At 40.7% G+C, this 19,779-nt stretch overlaps 1 protein-coding gene across 1 annotated transcript in view; it reads left to right on the top strand.

Annotated features, from left to right (window-relative positions):
• The window catches only part of LOC148039145 (acetyl-coenzyme A synthetase, chloroplastic/glyoxysomal-like), a 73,144-nt gene that overhangs the window by 40,474 nt on the left and 12,891 nt on the right, over positions 1 to 19,779 (top strand). Inside the window, exons 5-10 of the mRNA XM_087675033.1 lie at positions 8,637 to 8,808; positions 8,970 to 9,052; positions 9,143 to 9,244; positions 11,744 to 11,832; positions 12,015 to 12,105; positions 12,243 to 12,356. Coding sequence (XP_087531159.1) covers positions 8,637 to 8,808; positions 8,970 to 9,052; positions 9,143 to 9,244; positions 11,744 to 11,832; positions 12,015 to 12,105; positions 12,243 to 12,356 — 651 coding nt within the window. The remainder of the gene's footprint in view (positions 1 to 8,636; positions 8,809 to 8,969; positions 9,053 to 9,142; positions 9,245 to 11,743; positions 11,833 to 12,014; positions 12,106 to 12,242; positions 12,357 to 19,779) is intronic.

The following is a 19,779-nucleotide window of genomic DNA, read 5'->3' as shown; positions in this document are numbered from 1 at the left end:
ATGGTCGAAGAGGTAGACATACTAAGCTTCAAGGAAAAAGAACCACAAGGGCTTGAGAGTGAAGCTGAAAGGCAAAGGCTAATTACAAAAGCCAGGTTAGAGTTTGAAGAGGAGCTAGGACCGCAACCTTCCTCTCCACAACCAGAGATGTAGCAAGAAGTGGACCCCATTGCCGAGTGAAGAGCAAAACTCAAGAGGAAAAGGGTTAGGATGTTGGAGCAGGCAAGGAGAAGATTAAGAGCCTAACCAACAATGGCCACTCAAGCACCCATTCCACCACGAGCGGATTGCTTTTCAGTGGATTGGAATGTGGAACTCACAGTGTGGGAGCAAAAAGAAAATCGCCGCCAACCCTTTGACTTCACCTTTGAAATCCCCTTCACTTTATGTAGAGTGCTATCGACCAAAGTGGTGGAGGAGGTAATAAGTGTGGGAGAAAGGATCGGCAGTAAGGTGGCACTAGGAGAGGGAGAAGAACCCGACACGATGGAAAACGGAGGCACCCGAATACTGGGAAGACAAAGTCATGGAGGTGTCCCGGATAGTCCAAGGCTACGAGTCCCAACCAAAGTGGCGAAGGAGAATCTGGGACGGCAACGTGCAACGTAGACACCTGGATGTCATTTTGCAACACACTACCCTTCGAGAGAGATGACCTCACACATATGCCATATCAAGGAAGGGTAGGTATGGATTTTAACCCTGACATCCATGGCAGATACAAATTTCCAAAGATATATAACGTAAATGCCACCATGCCGGAAATCCATCTACGGGACTCAATCACCCATTTTCTCAATGAGTTTACTTTTTGTCTAGATCCTGCCTTTATTACTACTTGTAATTATCTAAGATTACTTAGGGTATTACTTAGATAGGAGCCTACGCCACAGGAGTGCCACCTTCCACCACTCTTTTTTGATCTCAACACCGGCATAGATAGCTATGCAATGGCTAGGCTAATGATGTGTACTGCCCTCCTACCCTCTTTTTGCGTAGCCCTATTAGAGGATATGAGTGACAGCCGTTTCACTAGCTGCAATCATCCCTTCATATCCACCACCCCTTTTAATGCCCGACTAGGCCTAAAAGGATACATCCAAAGTAGATAATTTCTTAGCAAATCCATTAAGCCTCCAACCCCTCCCTCTCATATCTCTAATAACAAGGATTGAATCTTTTTCTATTTATTATTTCTTCTTTTAAAAAAAAAGAAAAGAAGAAGAGAAAAGAACGGACCAAGAGAGAAAATACAAAAAAAAGAAAAAAGCAAAGGAAAAGAACAAGAGATCCTAGAAGGAAATCACAAAAAGAGAAACCGAACAATCTCGCTCCAGGTCGGCCACAGACACTGCACCTAGGGGTCCTCAAGTTAGCAACGCTCGGTGGCTTTGGTTGGCCAGCTCTATCTCTAACACCCTAGCCCATTTTGATTCCCCACATCACACTTAGGGCACATCAAGGGCAGGACATACCAAGGGAGATCATAAGATCTATATTCCTAAGCCGCGTACCACACCTCCAATGATACACAAATTGGGTCCTCAAGTGTGAGACACCACCCAGGCAACTCCCAGTTCCTGTCAAGAATCGCGTGGTGGGGGGAGTTGCTCAAGATGCTGCGCCGAACACACACAAAATGCACAAGGAGAAGCTCACTCAAGAGACAAGAAGAGAGATGGAGGCCAAAACGTTTTCTTGCTGATTTCTTCTTCTTCTTTCACACACTTTACAATGTACACAAAGTATAGATAAGATGCAACATAAAGGAAAGTGGCCTACTAAGTCAAACAATGCATAACCGACTACACTAGTCGACTGGCGCTATAACTATGCCAGCTGTAAATAGGTGTAACAACCTGAATATAATAAGTAATGAGTCAGTGGCCATGTGTGAGTCATAATGACCACCGACGTACTAAGTGTAGACGTATGGACCCATCTAACCAGGCGGTCCATCATCCATGTCCACATGTGTTGAGCTTGCCATCTCAACACTCCCCCTCAAGCTCAACTGCATCTCTGCAACTCCAAGTAAGCTTCGAAACTTTTGAAGCTTCTCTGTACCCAACGCCTTTGTGAAGATGTCAGCTATCTGATCCTGTGTGCTGACATACACCAAGTCAATCTTACCTGCTAGTACCTTCTCTCTCACAAAGTGGTAGTGTACCTCAATATGTTTTGTCCTGGCATGGAACACAGGGTTCCTAGCCAACTGTATACTGCTCATGTTGTCACAATAAATGACAATTGGACCTTCCACCTGCACATCCAAATCAGCCAATAACTTTTGCAGCCATACTACCTCACATGCTGCAATAGCAGCACCTCTATACTTAGCCTCTGTACTCGACAAAGCAACTGTAGATTGCTTTTTGCTGCTCCATGCAACTGCTGCACTACCAAGAGAGAACATGTATCCGCTGGTAGATCTTCTATCAGACATACTACCAGCCCAATCTGCATGTGTGTATCCAAACACATGTACATCTGTACTTGCCTCATAGAAAAGTCCATAATGTAATGTGGACTTCACATATCTCAATATGCGTCTGACTGCATCTAAATGTGGCTTTCTAGGTACTTGCATAAACTGACTCACAAGACCAACAGCGTAGCTCAAGTCTGGCCTTGTAATGGTCATGTAGATCAAACTCCCCACTATCCTCCTAAACATAGTGGGGTCTTCTATCTCATCCCCAACATTAGCACTCAGCTTTACATTCTGCTCCAACGGGACTGAAAGTGGTTTGCATGCAGTCATACCATACTTGGACAACATATCCAAGCCATACTGTCTTTGGGACAGCCATATACCATCATCACATCTGATCACCTCAATGCCAAGGAAGTACCTTAGCTCACCTAGATCCTTCATCTCAAACTTCATCTTCAAACAGCCCTTGACTTCAGCAATCCCACTATCACTATTACCTGTAATAATCAAGTCATCCACATAGATGACTATGATGACCAAACCTGCATTTTCCTTTCTCACATAAAGTGAGTGATCAGCATGAGAAACATAAAAGCCAATATTGACAAGATACTCTCTGATCTTGTCAGATCATGCTCTAGGTGCTTGCTTGAGCCCATAGAGTGCCTTCTTCAACCTGCACACATACGTGGGATGCTCTAAATATTCATAACCTGCTGGCTGATCCATATACACTTATTCTTGCAAATCACCATGCAAGAAGGCATTCTTTACATCCATTTGCTGCAACCTCCAACCTTTGGCTGGTGCCAAAGCAATCACACATCTGACAGTTGCCATCCTAGCAACTGGACTGAAGGTTTCATCATAATCTATGCCATATGTTTGGGCATAGCCTTTTGCAACCAGCCTAGCTTTGTACCTGCTAATAGAACCATCTGCATTGTGCTTAATCTTATAAACCCACTTACATCCAATAGCTTTCTTTCCCTTCGGCAATGATACTAGATCCCAAGTCTTATTGGTCTCTAATGCAGCCATCTCCTCATCCATTGCTGCATCCCAATGAGCATGACCAACAGCCTCCTCAAAACATGTGGGCTCAACATCCTCAACTAGTTTCACCATATAAGCATAATGGTGAGCTACATAACCTTCAAAACCAAATCTTTTAACAGGGTATCTCACCCTGCTAGACCTGCGTACCACTGGATCACTCAATGGAGTCTTTGCATTAACGCGTGCTCTCTGCACACCTGGAGTCCTCACTGAAGGAATGCCAAGCTCATCATCCAAGCTCTCTGAGCCACTGGAGTCTCCATCAAGAACTGCATCAATGCCTTCTGACACTTTATTCTTTCCTTTGTCTTTACCTGTAGTGCTACTAGATGCACCCGAAGATGTAGAGGTACTCCTTAGTCTCCCAGACCAAGGACTACCAGATGATGTCTCTGGTCCACTAAGAGTTCGTGATTCTTGCTTTTTAGCCTGCACATGAGTGTCATGATCATCATCATCATCCAATGCATCACCACTAGATGCATACCAACTGCTCATTTCATCAAAGATGACATCCCTGCTTACTCTGAACTTACATGTGACAGGGTTGTAACAGCGATACCCTTTCTGCTCTAAAGAGTATCCAATAAAGACACACTTTTCAGCCTTTGGATCCAGTTTCTTCCGCAACTCATCTGGCACATGAACATACGCAATGCAGCCAAACACTTTCAAGTGTGAAACATCAGGCTTCTTACCTGTAAAACATTCTTCGGGGGTCATACCATGAACTGCAGCTGTGGGAGTTCTGTTCATAATATAAACAGCAGTATGAACAGCCTCAGACAAAAAATGCTTAGGCATATTCTTTTCAGCCATCAAGGCGCGTGCAACTTCTGCAATATGCCTGTTTTTCCTTTCTGCAACCCCATTTTGCTGTGGGGTATACCTGCATGTGAACTGTCTCTTTATCCCATGAGACCTCAGAAAATCACTGAACTCATTTGAGAGATACTCTCCCCCTCCATCTGACCTCAAGCACTTTACTTTCAAGCCTGTTTCTCTTTCAAATGTAGCCTTGAAAGTTTTAAAGTGCTCAAAAGCTTCACTTTTTTTCTTCATAAAATATACCCACAGCTTTCTAGAACAATCATCAATGAATATGACAAAGTATGAACTGCATGTCCAATGCGTTTGTGCCAAATTTCTGTCTGTAACAACACCTTTTCCTTTGGCATACATAGCAGTATTCATAGTAAAAATTCCAGCATCTAGAGTAAACATACGTCCAACTCTACTTCTCTTTGCTACCAACCTGCACTTGTCATTGAAGTCTTCTACAAGGCAGCCCTTTGCATTAAATCTGACTTGCAGCCCTTGCTCTACCATTTGACCGACTGACACCAAGTTCTTTGTAATAGATGGCACATGTAATACATCTGAAAGACTCTTTGTCTTACCATCGTGCAAGGACAAGGGAACTTTTCCAATGTGTGAAATTGGGTGGCATGAATCATCACCCGTCTGCACATAACCTGCATTTTGCAAATCCTGCATCTCTCCAAACCATTCTGCATGGCTGGTCATATGATTGGATGCACCTGAATCAACATACCAAACATCTTCATGTGTTCCCTTTCCTGTAACAGCATTCAGCATATGCTGCATAACAAACAAACGTTCATTTTTGTCTTCATTTGGTCGTGAAGACGATGCATAGTTTCATTGCTGCAACTTACCACTCCGAATATCATCTTTCTTAGCATAACATTGGGCTGCAATATGACCTGTTTTTCCACAGTAGTGACACACAATACCAAAGTTGTTAGAATCTCTGTTCTGCCATCCACCTCTTCCTCTAAAGCTCCCCCTGCCTCTAAAGTTACCACGACCTTCTGAAACCTGCATATCGCCAAATTGCTGATTCAATCTGTTTTGCTGGTTGTCACTACCACGTACTGTACCACGGCCTCTTGAAGAGAACCTGCCACGTCCCCTTCCTAAACTGGAGTAGAAAGCTTGGACCTGTTCACCACTTCTTTCAGATGTCTCACTCTGCATGTTGATCTCTTCAGTGATCATAAGGGAGACCAACTCATCGAAATCTGGAAATGGCTTTCTGACATATACGGAAGTTACAAAAGACTTCCAAGCCTTTTCATTGTTAAGTCCACCCAAGGTAGACGACACCAAATCATCATCATCGGGCATTGCATCAATCGCTGCCAATGCATCTGCAATGCTCCTTACCTTCAATACATACTCATTGATAGACATCTTCCCTTTCTTCAATGTATTCAACTCTTGCTTGAGTTGAATCTTTCGTACCTTTGTATTTACAGAAAACATACTTTCAAGTATGGTCCAAGCTGCATATGCATTCTTTGCATTTCTAATGTGTCCCAGCATATTATTGTCAATTACTGCAGACAACCAATATATGACCTTCTTGTCTTTTGCATTCCATTTCTTTCGTGCCTTTTTCTCTTCTGCAGTTGGAGGATCACTCACCTCCGGCTCCTTTTCTTCACCTAAAACGAACTCGTAGAGGCCTTTTCCATGATGGGTAGTTGTTCTTGTCGAGCTTCTCAATGATGGGGCTTCCACTGTTCTCTGCCATTATCACAAAACTAATACCAAACAGCAAGCAAATCTTCTGCAACCCTCGACCTGTAGTGCACAACAATACACCAGACAGCCTTTTTCATTGTCTGCTCAACAATACATGCAATCTGCAACCAGTTTGCAGATAAACCTTATGTTTACTCACTGATAAACACCTTTGAACTTACAGATCTGAAATCTGTAACCTGCGCACCCACTTTTGGTCAATACAGTCGAAGTCACAGCGTACCCTGAAACTGCTGTTCGCAACCTTGCGGCTCTAAAGCGGGCCCTGAAACGGCCTCAAATGCCCAAAATAACTGCGGGCAAGCCCTAAAGGGCTTATTTGCAGAATATACAGCGCTCTTCGCGCACACCAAATCTCACTGCAATCTGAGATTTTTGCTCTGCCCTGCTTCCGGTGCCTCCACATGCACTATCCAAGAGAAAGAGTGGAAGGATGGGAGAGCTTCTTACCCGTGGCTTGCTTGCTCGGACCTTGCTTCTTCTCCTTTGCTTCAACCTTCGAAATCAGCCTCTCTTAGTGGTGCGGCTCTGATACCATGTTAAGAATCGCATGGTGGGGGGAGTTGCTCAAGATGCTGTGCCGAACACACACAGAATGCACAAGGAGAAGCTCACTCAAGAGACAAGAAGAGAGATGGAGGCCAAAACGTTTTCTTGCTGATTTCTTCTTCTTCTTTCACACACTTTACAATGTACACAAAGTATAGATAAGATGCAACATAAAGGAAAGTGGCCTACTAAGTCAAACAATGCATAACCGACTACACTAGTCGACTGGCGCTATAACTATGCCAGCTGTAAATAGGTGTAACAACCTGAATATAATAAGTAATGAGTCAATGGCCATGTGTGAGCCATAATGACCACCGACGTGCTAAGTGTAGACGTGTGGACCCATCTAACCAGGCGGTCCATCATCCATGTCCACATGTGTTGAGCTTGCCATCTCAATAGTTCCACTAGCACAAGCACAATGCACCACATGGTAAGGTAGACACACCCCTATGTAGTGCACCTTCTTTTCTTTTCAGGTACAAACAAAGGCTGCAAACCACCAACTTCGGAGGCCTCATCATCCATGCAATACGTTCTTGGCCCCCACCACCTCAACTGGTTAATCAACCTCTTCCCAAAATCAATCCTTACGAGGCCCCATCATCATCGACTTAGAATCGTGGAGCTACCAGTGTGTATGAGGGAGGAGGCAACTCATTTGGGCGCATCAAGGTAAGCTCACTACACCGCGGTAGGATCGAAGGTACATTGGCTAGGTGAGAGATAGCCATAGGTGTTTGCTTGAAACGCTTGAACAATAAGCGGTCCGTGGGTCTTGGCGGTTGAGCATGAGCTCACCTCTACACTTACCATAGCATTTTTAGGGTGAGGCAGTTACTACTGCTGTATACTTGATAAATTAGTCCCTGTGTATTATTCTTGAGTATTAGGTTGCAAAGGAGGTATGGTTTGGGAAACCTTTCTTATATGCTTATTTGCGTGTCTTTGGTTATGAGGATTTTGCCATGTTTCTAAGATAAATACAATAAGTTGGATCCTAAGTCTAGAAAATGCATCTTTCTTAGTCATGGAGATGTAGGTGAGATGGGCTATCGCCTATGGGATCCGTAAGCTCAGAAGGTTATTTGCAGCCATGATGTTGTTTTTCATGAGGAGAAAATGCATAAGCAGCTTGAGCATGTCGTTGAGGTATGCAGGGTGATATTTCAAGAGGAGCCTCTTGCTACTGTACAGCCAGCTAGACAGCCTACAGCAGTTTTTGATGCTCCAATGGCCCATATCCCATATTTCAAGTTTTATTTCAGTCTGCTTGTTAAACTTGGAGATCTTTTTGAGCATGCATTGGTTTCCCAATGTTTAGTTGGTTCTGTATGTCTGATTGTACGCTTTTTAGTTTCTGTGGAATCACCAGTTGCTCAAAGCTTATGCAACACAACTTTATTATTTGGCTGCAAGTTACACCTGAAACACTCTTTTCAAAACTCCAAGCTGTGTTAATAAATGAAGTATTTGAAGATCCTTGTGCTTTCTGTTATATTAAATGTGTATAGGCTATATAGAGAGTTGGATTGCACCAAATGATGTATAATTCTAATGTCTTTTGGTCTGAGATAATTTAGCTTGGAGTGCACTTAGCACAGATGTTTAAGCATCCTCAAGATGCCTTAGTTTTGTATTAGCTGCCTCCTGGAAAAGATACTTGAAAACTTTAACCTTAAGAGTTTTTTGTTCCAATGTAAGAGCATGCAGCATTTCCTAAAATTTTCTGTGTTGGTTCTGCTGATCTTGTTTGTATGCTCTGTAAGTTTGACAGCAAAAACATTTTTTGACCATGATAATCAGATAGTTTTTTCAAACTGGAAAATTGTCTCGCGCAAACTATTTTGAGAATCTGGTGATTTTGTTGCTTCATGCATTGAAGATAGAATGAGCCTTTGGAATGGAAAGCAGTTTTAATAATGGCAATTAAGATCGTTGCTGATGCTGACATCATGCTCCTAGTGCTCCAGCAAATTAATCAAGTTGCTCAGGTTCACATGCCTCACATTTGCAGGTCATTTTTGCTGGATTCTCTGCAGAATCATTAGCGGGGCGTATTCTTGATTGCCAGCCAAAGGTTTTGGTAACTTGCTCTGTTTATAGGCGTGGTAACAAGACAATCGAGTCAAAAAGAACAGTTGATGAAGCTCTTCAAATTTGTCTAGATCGTGAGAAATTTAATCCAGGTATAGGAACAAAAGTACTCAGCAGCCTACAATTGCAAGTTATACAAATATCAGTTGAAATATTTGTTTGACTGTCTGGCACTCATAATATCCTATGACTTCATTTGAATTGTGAGCAATAGCTAATTTGTAAGAAATCATGTGTATTGTGAAACGCACAGGTGTATGCTTAGTCTATGATAACTTTCGAGTTGCTCCTCGTGAAAGCATCCCATGGACTTATGGGCGAGATTTTTGGTGGCAGGTGTTCTATCTATATATGTGTAGTTTGTGTCTAGACAAGGTTCAAATTTGAGCAAATTTTTTCCCACTATCATAAGGTCCCCGTTTTCAGGATGAACTTACTTTGATGAGCAAGGAAGCATATGTAGAATGGATGGAGTCAGAGGATCCCCTTTTCATCTTGTACACGAGTGGTTCTACAGGCAAACCAAAGGTGATACTAATACCTTAGAATGGTAAATTGGCTAAAACTTGTTAATCATATTATTTTTCTCACTTCATCCTCAAACATGAAATTGTTTAAAACAGCCAAACAATTTTATACGGTTTGTCACAGCACCCTTCAAGAACAGAAGGGATGTGAGGGGCAGGATGAAACAGGTTTAGTGTCAATATAAGTGAATCAATACTCCCCTCAGCTGTACAGAATCACAATAATAAGTCTCGATGACAGAGTACTGCCCTCCCTGATGCACATGTGCGTTCCTTCTTTCCAGGCCCATTTACTCCATTTGCCAGTCTCCTCACCCTTCTGCTGCCTGGTCTGCCTATGCGAGAGGCAAGAGAGCCTGCATATTGTTGCAGCTGTGTTGGGAGTATCATAATAGCAGGCCAGTCCAGGCCTATAAAGTCATTGTGACAGGAGGGGATTCTAGCTATTAATAAGTTTGTTCTAGTTGCATGCTTAATCACCATCTTCCTTGCCTAGACATTGAGGCTAACGAGTTCTTGAATAAGTTCACTCTCAAAGGTTCTAGCTTTTTGTGTGATCATGAAAAGATTTTGCTAGTTTTTAAACATGGAAAGGGATTTTGGTTGAATGTTGATAAAATCTCTTATCTATCGAGTCTTCCAAGGTTGACAGAAGAAAAATAAGATCAAACATATGTTTGATCAGCTGAACCATGGTTGCCATGGAGCTTTCATCAGCTGATTGATGGCACTTATGTGAGAGGCAAGAGAGCCTGCATATTTCTGCAGCTGTATTGGGAGTTTAACAAGAAGCAGGCCAGCCCAGGCCTAAAAAATCATTGTGATACAAGGGGATTCTAGCCATTAATAAGTCCCTTCTAGTTTCATGCTTAATCACCATCTTCCTTGCCTAGACATTGAGGCTAATGAGTTTTTAAATTAGTTCACTCTCAAAGGTTCTAGGTTTTTGTGTGATCATGAAAATATTTTGCTAGTTTTTTAAATGTGGAAAGGGCTTGATTGAATGCTTACAAAACCGCTTATCTATTGAGTCTGTCAAGGTAGAGAGGAGAAAAAAAAATCAAACATAGGCTCAGTAGTAAGTTTGGATCATCATTACAACAACGTGCAGTTCTGTGTTCAATGCTGAGATGAATGAGGAGGTTGCGATAAAAAAGATACCCAATGCCTTTGACAACACGATTGTTGCTAAATGAACTCTGCAAGTCCATGCCCCAGCTTCTAGATGTATTCTTGAACCTTCAGTTATGTTAGTCCATGTCCTCAAATGCAGTATGCTTGAGCGTTGGAACACTGACATGGACCCAGCTGAGAACCAGTGGGTGACTGTCCCTTCTATTGTGTCACTGACTGTTGTCTGTCTATGAGGATTCTAGCATGTGTTCCTCCCTGTAAAAGCAAAGAACTTGAGAAGTGCTGGACTTAATTGCACCACAACAGGTGGTTGTCATACAATGTTGTTTCCATATTATTTAATCATAATGAGAAATCTGTACAATTATGCTGAGGCTAGGTTCCAAGGTGTTGTGCACTGTATGTATAAAATATTAAGCTCATATGCCAATAAGTGGGGATCAAGATGAACCACGTGCTTGAAATTCAATTTTGTTATGAGTAAAAAGAAAGCAAGTGGCAAAACTGAATAAAAGTGCAAGGGATAGAGGCATAAGAGACATGCAATGTAGAACATGAAGTCCAGCGGTCGATATCTCACAATTAAGTAATCAAAGACTCCCTCTTGGATAGCACACCAAGAGGCTCAACCATGGGCTTGGGCATCATATGAGATCCAAAACTTGGACAAAGTGGACAATTATTCACATGTAAGATAGGAATATCATGAATCCACCAAGAGAAACCCAAAACCTGACCTAGACAAAATTGGAAACAAAAGCAAAACATTAAAACGAAAAATTGTTGTACAAGGTAGTTACCAGAGCAGGCAGCTTCAGAGCATTGAATTTTCCCGTTTCTTTTTGCTATTTATTGCATACCCTTGTTATTGTTTATAACCCATCTGAGCATGTTTATGGCACTCTGGGCCTCTTAGCTAATATAACCATCTTTGTTTAAGGAAAATAAAAACAATGCATCAATAATTGAAAGGTTTGATTAGGAAGCTATGTCTAACGCACGAGATAAAGACAATCCAAGGGCTAACAAATCTCATGCTGATAGTCCGTAAAAATCTGGCTGTATTCAACAAGTGTGCCATCCCTATTGATTAAGATAACAACTGTCCGCTATAAAGGTTGACTTGTAGATTTTATCATGATAGATGGGGAGTATTCAACCAATCAGCTTCTACCTTTTGCAAGTTCCTACTTATTTCATAGCCTAGTCCTTGTTGGCAGAGCATATACAGTTTGCTTTTATGGACATGTAGCAAGGATTTCATTCATGCTTTTTGGAGCAAAACAATGTCTTAAATTATAGACCACTTGCAAGCTTGCTTGCTTAAGCAATTTTGTGTCAACTTTTCAATGCAAATCTGCTGCAGGGTGTATTGCATACAGTTGGAGGATACATGGTGTTTTCAGCTGTTACTTTCAAATACGTCTTTGATCACAGACCCAGTGATGTCTTTTGGTACTGTTCTTCTGGCCTTTTGTGCTTAAATGTACCATTCTGTCATCATTTTATGCTGTTTAGAAGTGGAGTTTTCTCTACTTTTAAAGGAGTTATTTTCTAACTAAGCTCATTTGTTTGGATAAAAAATAGCAGTACAAGTTTCACCACAGGTTCATAAAGCCACATGTGCACTTGTGCAGGTGTACCGCAGATTGTGGTTGGATTACAGGTCATACATATGTGACATATGGGCCTTTGTTCAATTGTGCCACCTGTGTCATCTATGAAGGGGTATGGTGTAAAAGAATTGCTGGATAATCGTAAACTCTTTGATCACCGATTATTATTCAATTTTCTTACAAGGACGAGCCTTTACGATGTTTTGCAATTTCCTTATATTCAGAATTCCCAATCTGTTTGTACATCAGATACCAACTTGGCCAGATGTTGGAAGATATTGGCAGATAGTAGATAAATGCAAAGTAACTATTTTCCACACAGCGCCAACAGCAATCCGAACGCTGGAAGCAAGTGGAGATGAGGTATTCTCTGCAGCAAATTTTCCTATTTTATAGCTGGTGGTAGCAAACATGTCATTTTCGAGAACAAATTAATGAAATAGTTTCATAAAGTTTGGTCACATTCCAAACTAATTCGTCCAATTGGGCTCTGATGAGTCTAGTTAACTATGTGGCTTCAATAAGATATCCAAATTAGTTTATTCAATTATCACCCTCATTCATCAAGCTATTTTCTCTAAGTGCTTTAGTGCTACTAAGATATATATTTGTGAAATGGATTCCTTGGTTATGCATCAATAAGATTTGAAGTCCTATGTACCATGGTGCTGCTCTCTTGATTGTATCCAGAGCTTGTAATAGCCCTAGAAACTAAATCATCCCTAGCAATGAGGCCTGTATAATGTATGATGCTAAACTGCCAGTGAAGAAGACCTCTCAATTGGCCAATATGACTGCATGCTCTGGAAAGAGAGAGAGAGAGAGAAAAAGAATGCATTCCAGATAGTCCAATTAAGCCACCAGACCCAAAAATGCACACAAGTGGAAAACAATCATCACATGTGGCTGCACAAAGTCTGCCAATTTGGATTTTCCAACGCTTTTGTGTGCATAAACTATTATTATGTGTCTCTACCTTTTCTTGTCATTGCATTTTTATCCCCACATAGGCATTGTTTCTCTTGCTATCTAAATTCCATCATCCCAATGGTGAATTTTTTGTTCTTTTCAATTAAGGCTAATATGAGGCAAATAGGATTAGAAGACAAAAACAGTTGAATTATTCCTATCCGTCAAATGTTATTTTGACGTGGAGCAAGTCTAGAGAATTAAGAGAAGTATGGGCAAGACAACAACAACAGGAGGTCTTGCGGAATGATAGAGAAGAAGTAGGAGGATCTTCATTTGTGGATGAGGACAGATTATCCACAGAGAGTTTTCAGAATGCATTATCCTTGTAGGAGTAGTGGAGAAGAGGGAGCAATACTTTTTGTCTATTCTACAAAGAGCCTAGATTGGTGCAATGGAAGGAATGCAATGCTCGACTGGTTTGATGAATAACCTAAAGAATCATGTTCGCTTTGAGAATCCGGTTTTCTTGTTCAAGAATTTTGAGTGAGGAAGGTTCTTGCCTTGTTAGCAGTGTTTCCTACAACAACAGTTCTTTGCTCTCCAAAGACCAAGCAATGGTAGATTAGAAGAACATGTTTGATAACTTGCCACATGTTTTCTTTTCAAGCCTTTAGAGTTCCAGCATATTTGTTCAACTTTGTTGAATCAAGAATGCCTTCAACATATATTGAGAGGTTTGGGAACATGTTAGAGTAATCCCTCACACAGATGAAGTGAATACCATCTTCTCTCTCATATTTCTTTTTCCATGGGTGAAACAAAAAACTCAACCATGGCTTTCTTGAATGTATCCCAAGTTAGAAAAATTTGGCCAATCTTATCCATATACCTCCACCAAGTATGTGCATATCCCTCAAGATGAAGGATTGCATATAATAAATCTTAGCCTCTTCCATGTGTGGGTGAGGAGAGAAATACATCTTCAACTTATTGATCCACTCTTCCAATTTGGCTGCAAATTTGAAGTTTGTTCTCTTGTAGCAAAAGTAAAAGGAGTGGTGGGTCATGCATGCTAGAAGTGAAAGATTGATGATGGCATCTTGCAACCATGAAGATGGAGAAGAAGATGTAGAAGGAAGATTTGAAAAGAAGAGGAAGAAAAATCTCACTGTGTGGTGGAAGGAACATATGCAATGCTGCGTGGGCAACTTGACAAGGAGACAAGGATAAAGATCGTACTTGTTCACAAGTACTTGAAGGTTTATATCTTAGTTTTATTTATGATCATGATTTCTATGGATGGTTTTTAATACAACCACACTCATCAATATGTTTTGGAAAGAGTGCATATGAAGAAAACTTGTTTTGTAGAGCCTAGAAAGCATTGAGGTTTGTGTAATCTTTGAGTTTAATACAATGGGAAAATCCAAGAAGACAAGAAGGTGCAAAGTTTGCTTTGAGCATAGACATACCTTGAAATGTTGTCCTTATATTTATGGGCCGGCCTTGTGAAGAAGGAAAATCATGCAAGTATTTCTGCATGGTTGTTCTATGCAAGGAGTTCAATGATATCCGCAAAAAGTTTTTAGCAGCAACAAAGAATATTCAAGTTCCAAGATGAATAAAGCATGGGGAAAGTTGATTTCTTTTGAGAATATTATTCATGATGCTTATGAATGGCATGATCATCATGAAGGCAAGATAGTCAGGTCTTGTTCAAGAGTTAAGCATGTTTTGGAGATTTCTTACAGTAGTTGAGAAGCTCAAGGAAAGATATGAAGATGTTTCGGATTCAGATTCCAATTCAAGTTCAAGTAATGAGGATGATGATTGGTGCTCTTTGCCCATGGTCTTGCTGAATATTAAGGTAAAGGGAGCGAGAGAGAACAAGAGCCAAAGCAGCCAAGGATCCTCGAGTGTCCCAAACCCAACAAATGACCTTACCAACGTGAGAGTGGAACATCACATACCTTGCATAAAAAACTTGAAGATATTTTCTATATTTTGTTATCTTTGAAACTATCATAATCAATCTCCAATCGGTTTTACTCCAGATGGAAGAAAGAATGAAGTTGTCAACAAGAAAGATGATCAATTAGGTGATCAAGAGGATAAGTTATGCATTCAAGAAGATGATCTTGTCATGGATAAAAAGCTTGAGTATTATGTTTTGCTTGATGAAGATGTTATTATGGACGATTTTCTTGGTTCTCTTATTGCTTTTGAGAAAGATAATGCAATTTGTAAGTTGGATTTTAGTGAAGAGGCTTTGCAAGCACTTGAAGTGCCATTACCCATAATGCAAAATGTACCATCTTTGGATGTATTTATTCAAGATACCCATGTTTTCAGCATGCAAGATACTATTTCAAGTCATTGCATTGTTTGATCCACAGAACAAGTTAGAGTTCCGTTGCACACAACTGCAATTTCGGAGCAGGAATGTTGTGTGGATTCCTGCCATTCCTGCCATTTTTGGTGCAGGGATATACCTGTTGAAGGAAATTGCAAATTTTCTGTAGAAAACTGCAAATCTATTGCTAGAAATTGCAAATCTATTGTAGAAAAGTGGTAACTTGATACAGGAAAGTGGTACTCTGATGCATGAAAATGGTAACCTGATGCAAGAAAGTAGTGGTTTGGAGCAGGCTACTAATTTCATGCAAGAAAGTCAAGATATTGATGAAGAAGTTTAGAAAGTGCAAGATAAGCAACAAACAGAGACTAAAGAGATTCTAGAGAAGGGGAGTTAATAGAAAATAATTGATATAGAATTGAAATTTGAGCATACCATGATTGATACTATATTTCCTCTGTACGAGTTAGTAACTGAATGTCAAAAATTGCAAAAATTCAGTTAGTTTGTCCGAGTTTTCTAAAGTTTCGCATGAGGTTTATTCTGTTAATCAATCTCCAACTGAGATAATTCAATGGCTCTCTTTTGAGCTTGAAAAGGAAAGAAATGAAAAAAAAAACTGAGTTGAAGCACACAAGCAGAAGTAAGAGCAAAGCAAGAGCTATGGCGGATGTAGTGAGAGAGCAAGAGAGAGATAGACAGTATGTGGAAACTCCAATAGTCACAATATATGACCGGCCTTCCCTTATTCAAAAGTCATTGAAAGAATAAAGAATAAACTTTAAAGTGATAGTGATGGGCGCTTGCCACCTATAGTGTATAGGTGTGTGCTTATGGTGTTTGAAGTAAATATAGGGCGGTGTAGGTAGAGGTGCTTTTATCCCCAACAACCTCTCACTTAAAGGCAAATGTCTCTCTAATGAGGAGAGAATAAGAAGAAAGTCAGGAAGTATAAATATACATTAAGTACAATAGGATGAGGAAAGACATTATTTTATCTTATACTCATTATCTTCCTAAGAAAGACAAAATGTTCCGCTAAGAGACTTTTAGTGAATAGATCTATAGGATTTTTGTCAGTCGAGATATTGACAAGCTCAATAGACTTGTTTTCTACCACCTCCTTGATGAAGTGATAGCGTACCTCAATGTGTTTTGTCTTTGTATAGAAGATTGGATTCTTGGTGGCCAACTAAATAGCACTTATAGAATCCGAATGTAGAGTAGAAATAACAATAATACCAAGGTCTACCACTAGACGGCCTAACCATAGGGCCTCTTTGCAAGCTCCAGTGGCTACAACATACTCTACCTTAGTAGTAGATAAGGCCATGCATTTCTACACCCTGGATATCCAAGATATGGTACCTCCAACAAAAGTGAAGACGTACCCAGAGGTTGGACTTTCCATTGTTTGCATGTTCCGCATAGTCGGAGTTAGTGTAACCCACAATTGTAGTATCTTGGCCACCATAGCAAATACTTATATCTGCGGTGCCTTCCAAGTACCTCATGATACCCTACACAATGTCTCATGTAGTTGTCGGAGTGTAGCCATATAGCATGCCACAACTCCCACTGCAAATGCTATGTCAGGGCGAGTAGCGATCATGGCATACATCAAACTGTCCACCGTGGATGCATAAGGGGATCTTGGCCGTCTCGCCCTCTACTCATTTGACTGGGGACAAATTCTGTCTAATTGACCTTCACATGGGAAGGTAAAGGACAGCTGATAGGCTTAACATCTTGCTGCATATGATAGTGCTTAAGGATCTTCTATATGTACTCCTTCTGTGACAAGTAAAGAAGTCCCTTAGAGCAATTACGTGTGATGTCCATTCCAAGAATATGATATGAGACTTGTTCCATGTTTTTCATCTTAAAACTCTTCTTGAGCTAAGTCTTCAAAGCATCTAGCTCATCACGAGATCTCCCAGTAATCAACATATCATCGATATAAAGTATCAAGATAATAAGGCAAATATCACAGATCTTCTTCATGTATAAACACGAATCTATACCATTGCTAGTATATCCCTGCTATAGTATCCCGAAATAATGTTTCCAGGCTGTCGAAACGGAACGGTTATTTCGGCTGGAAACAAAAATAGAGAAACGCCGTTTTGGCGTGCTACAAGAAAATGGGCAGCTGGTTATCCAAAGAAAAAACAAGCTTCATTTCGCATTTTCACCTAGTCTTCGGCATGTTCGTTTCCTACATTCCAACTCTCTACCTCTTGCAACTCGCTCTTCAGCCTCCCCTCCTCCTCCTAGGCTCCTTCTCCTTACTTCTTCTTCTTCTTCTTCTTCTTCTAAGTTCTTCTCCTTCCAAGTTCCTTTTTTCCTTCTTCTTCTTCCATCCTTTTTGTTTATTCTTCTTCCAAGTTTTCTCCTCCTCCTCCTCCTCCTCCTCCTCCTCCTCCTTCTCCTCCTCCTTTAATCTTCTTCTAAGTTCTTATTACTTATCCTCTTTCCAAATTCCAATTTTCCATTATCTAATCATGGCACCAGATCCATTTTGGAGGGATGTCACTCTCCAATCAAGGGATACGAGGGCTCCAGTGGATTAAAGAAGTGGTGGTGCAACTATTATGGATTGGAGAAATCGGGGAGCGTAACAGGCGTGAAAGACCACATCCATATTGTATTGGATCCAAGTGCAAAAAGAACTCCGTTGCCATCTTCTAGTGGTGATGGACAAAGAGACTCCTTGCATAGTGCAAGTTTCTATACAGGACTTCAAAGGCAAGCAATTGTGGAGACAACTAGGAAACTCACATGCTTATTTTTTTGGTGTGCCATCCCTTTCAATGTAGCCACTACACATCAATGGAAGAAGACAATCAGGGCAGTGAGCTACATAGGGTGTGAGTCAGAAGGCCCATCCACAGATGTATTACACACACAGGAGCTTCGAAAGAAAAAAACATCCATAGAGGCTCAATTGGAGTCCTTGAAAGAGACATGGTCGAAATATATGTGATGGGGATATGTGCCGAAGGAATGCTTATAATGTTTTGGTATCTTCATGCAAAGGCACCATGTTTATTAAGGCCATCGATGCCTCTATCTCAAGTCTCACCATCATAAGAGCTTTCATTTGGGAGTACATGCGATAGGTCATCATGGACGTAGGAGTCCAAAATGTGGTGTACGTGGTGACAGATAATGAAAGCAATTATGTATCTATGGGATGTATGCTTGAGGAGGAGTTTCCTAGCATAGTATAGACTCCATGTGCATCCCATTGCCTTGACTTACTTATTGAAGATGTTTGGCAAATATCTTGGGTGGATGACATTTTCAAGCCGGCAATAAGCATGGTAAGATTTGTGAAGAAGAGACCATCAGTCACAAGCATGTTTTGAGCCAATAGTATATTTGAGCTATTGAAGACCTCTGCTACTAGATTTGTTTATATGTTTATTGTATTAGAGAGGTTGATATGAGTCCGTCTAAATTTGATACGAACCATTGCACGCTAGGAATGACTCACATGAAGTGAGAGAGAGTCTTCAAAGGATCTTGCTTTTGGGCGCAATATTTTAAATGAGAGTTGATGGGTTGAGGCTGAGGCATTGGTGAAAAGTCTCACTCCTATTTACACTGTATTGCGCATCACCGATATAGAGGGGAACACTTTGGGCCTTCTATATGAGTATATGGATAAAATTGGCAAGGCCTTGCTTCGCAACAACTTTTTGCCCCAATACAAAAGTTACTATTTAACTATTATATATGTAATTATTTAGTATTAATGACTCATTGATGATTTATCATTGTTCTAACTTCTAAGTTTTTAACTTAATTTATCTATGATCCATCATGCTTTGCTCTCAAGGGTTGATGAGATTTGTGCAATATGGAATGCACGATGGGATTGGTTCCATAAATCAATCCATGCTGTCACACATAACTTACATCCCCTTTGGCGCAGTGAGGAGCACTATACTAGCAAGGAGTTAGAGGAGGGCTTCATGGAGTACATGTCGCACCTCACAAGGGATGATATAGATATGATAAGGAGAGTAGAGGATGATTTATTGGCATTCCGCAATCATTCTCTTTATTTTGGCCAACCCATAGCTAGGCTTCAAGAGATACAGCTTTAGCCAGTCTTTTGGTGGGAGAAATACAGCAATTGTGCTCCTACTTTAGTATATGATTGGTGACTTTTATATTTTGAATCTTGATAATCTAATGCATTATGCAACCTAGGTAACGGGTTCTATAATCTATTGCTCACTTAAATGTTGATTTTGCAGCTTGCATATTAGCAATTGCGAATTACCTAATCTCAATCTTTTAAATTTGAATAGAAACACATTGCCATTTGTGTCCTCTTGCAAGATTGTAGTTCAGGGTCTACTAAGAGGAATTGGAGCATATGGGCCCTCTTCCATACAAAAAAGAGGAACAAGCTCACAATTGCCCAGTTGGAGCGTTAGTGTTTTTCCATAATCTTTAGCTTCTTGAGAGGACAGCTCTGTCCCTTGAGCCTTCACAGGTAAATTG

The sequence above is a fragment of the Lygodium microphyllum genome, chromosome 3 (assembly GCF_053477565.2).
Source record: "Lygodium microphyllum isolate KBCC chromosome 3, Lygodium_microphyllum_v1.1.10, whole genome shotgun sequence".
Lineage (NCBI taxonomy): Eukaryota > Viridiplantae > Streptophyta > Polypodiopsida > Schizaeales > Lygodiaceae > Lygodium > Lygodium microphyllum.
The sequence above is the reverse complement of the archived record's forward strand: the minus strand, read 5'-3'. Positions and strand labels throughout refer to the sequence as shown.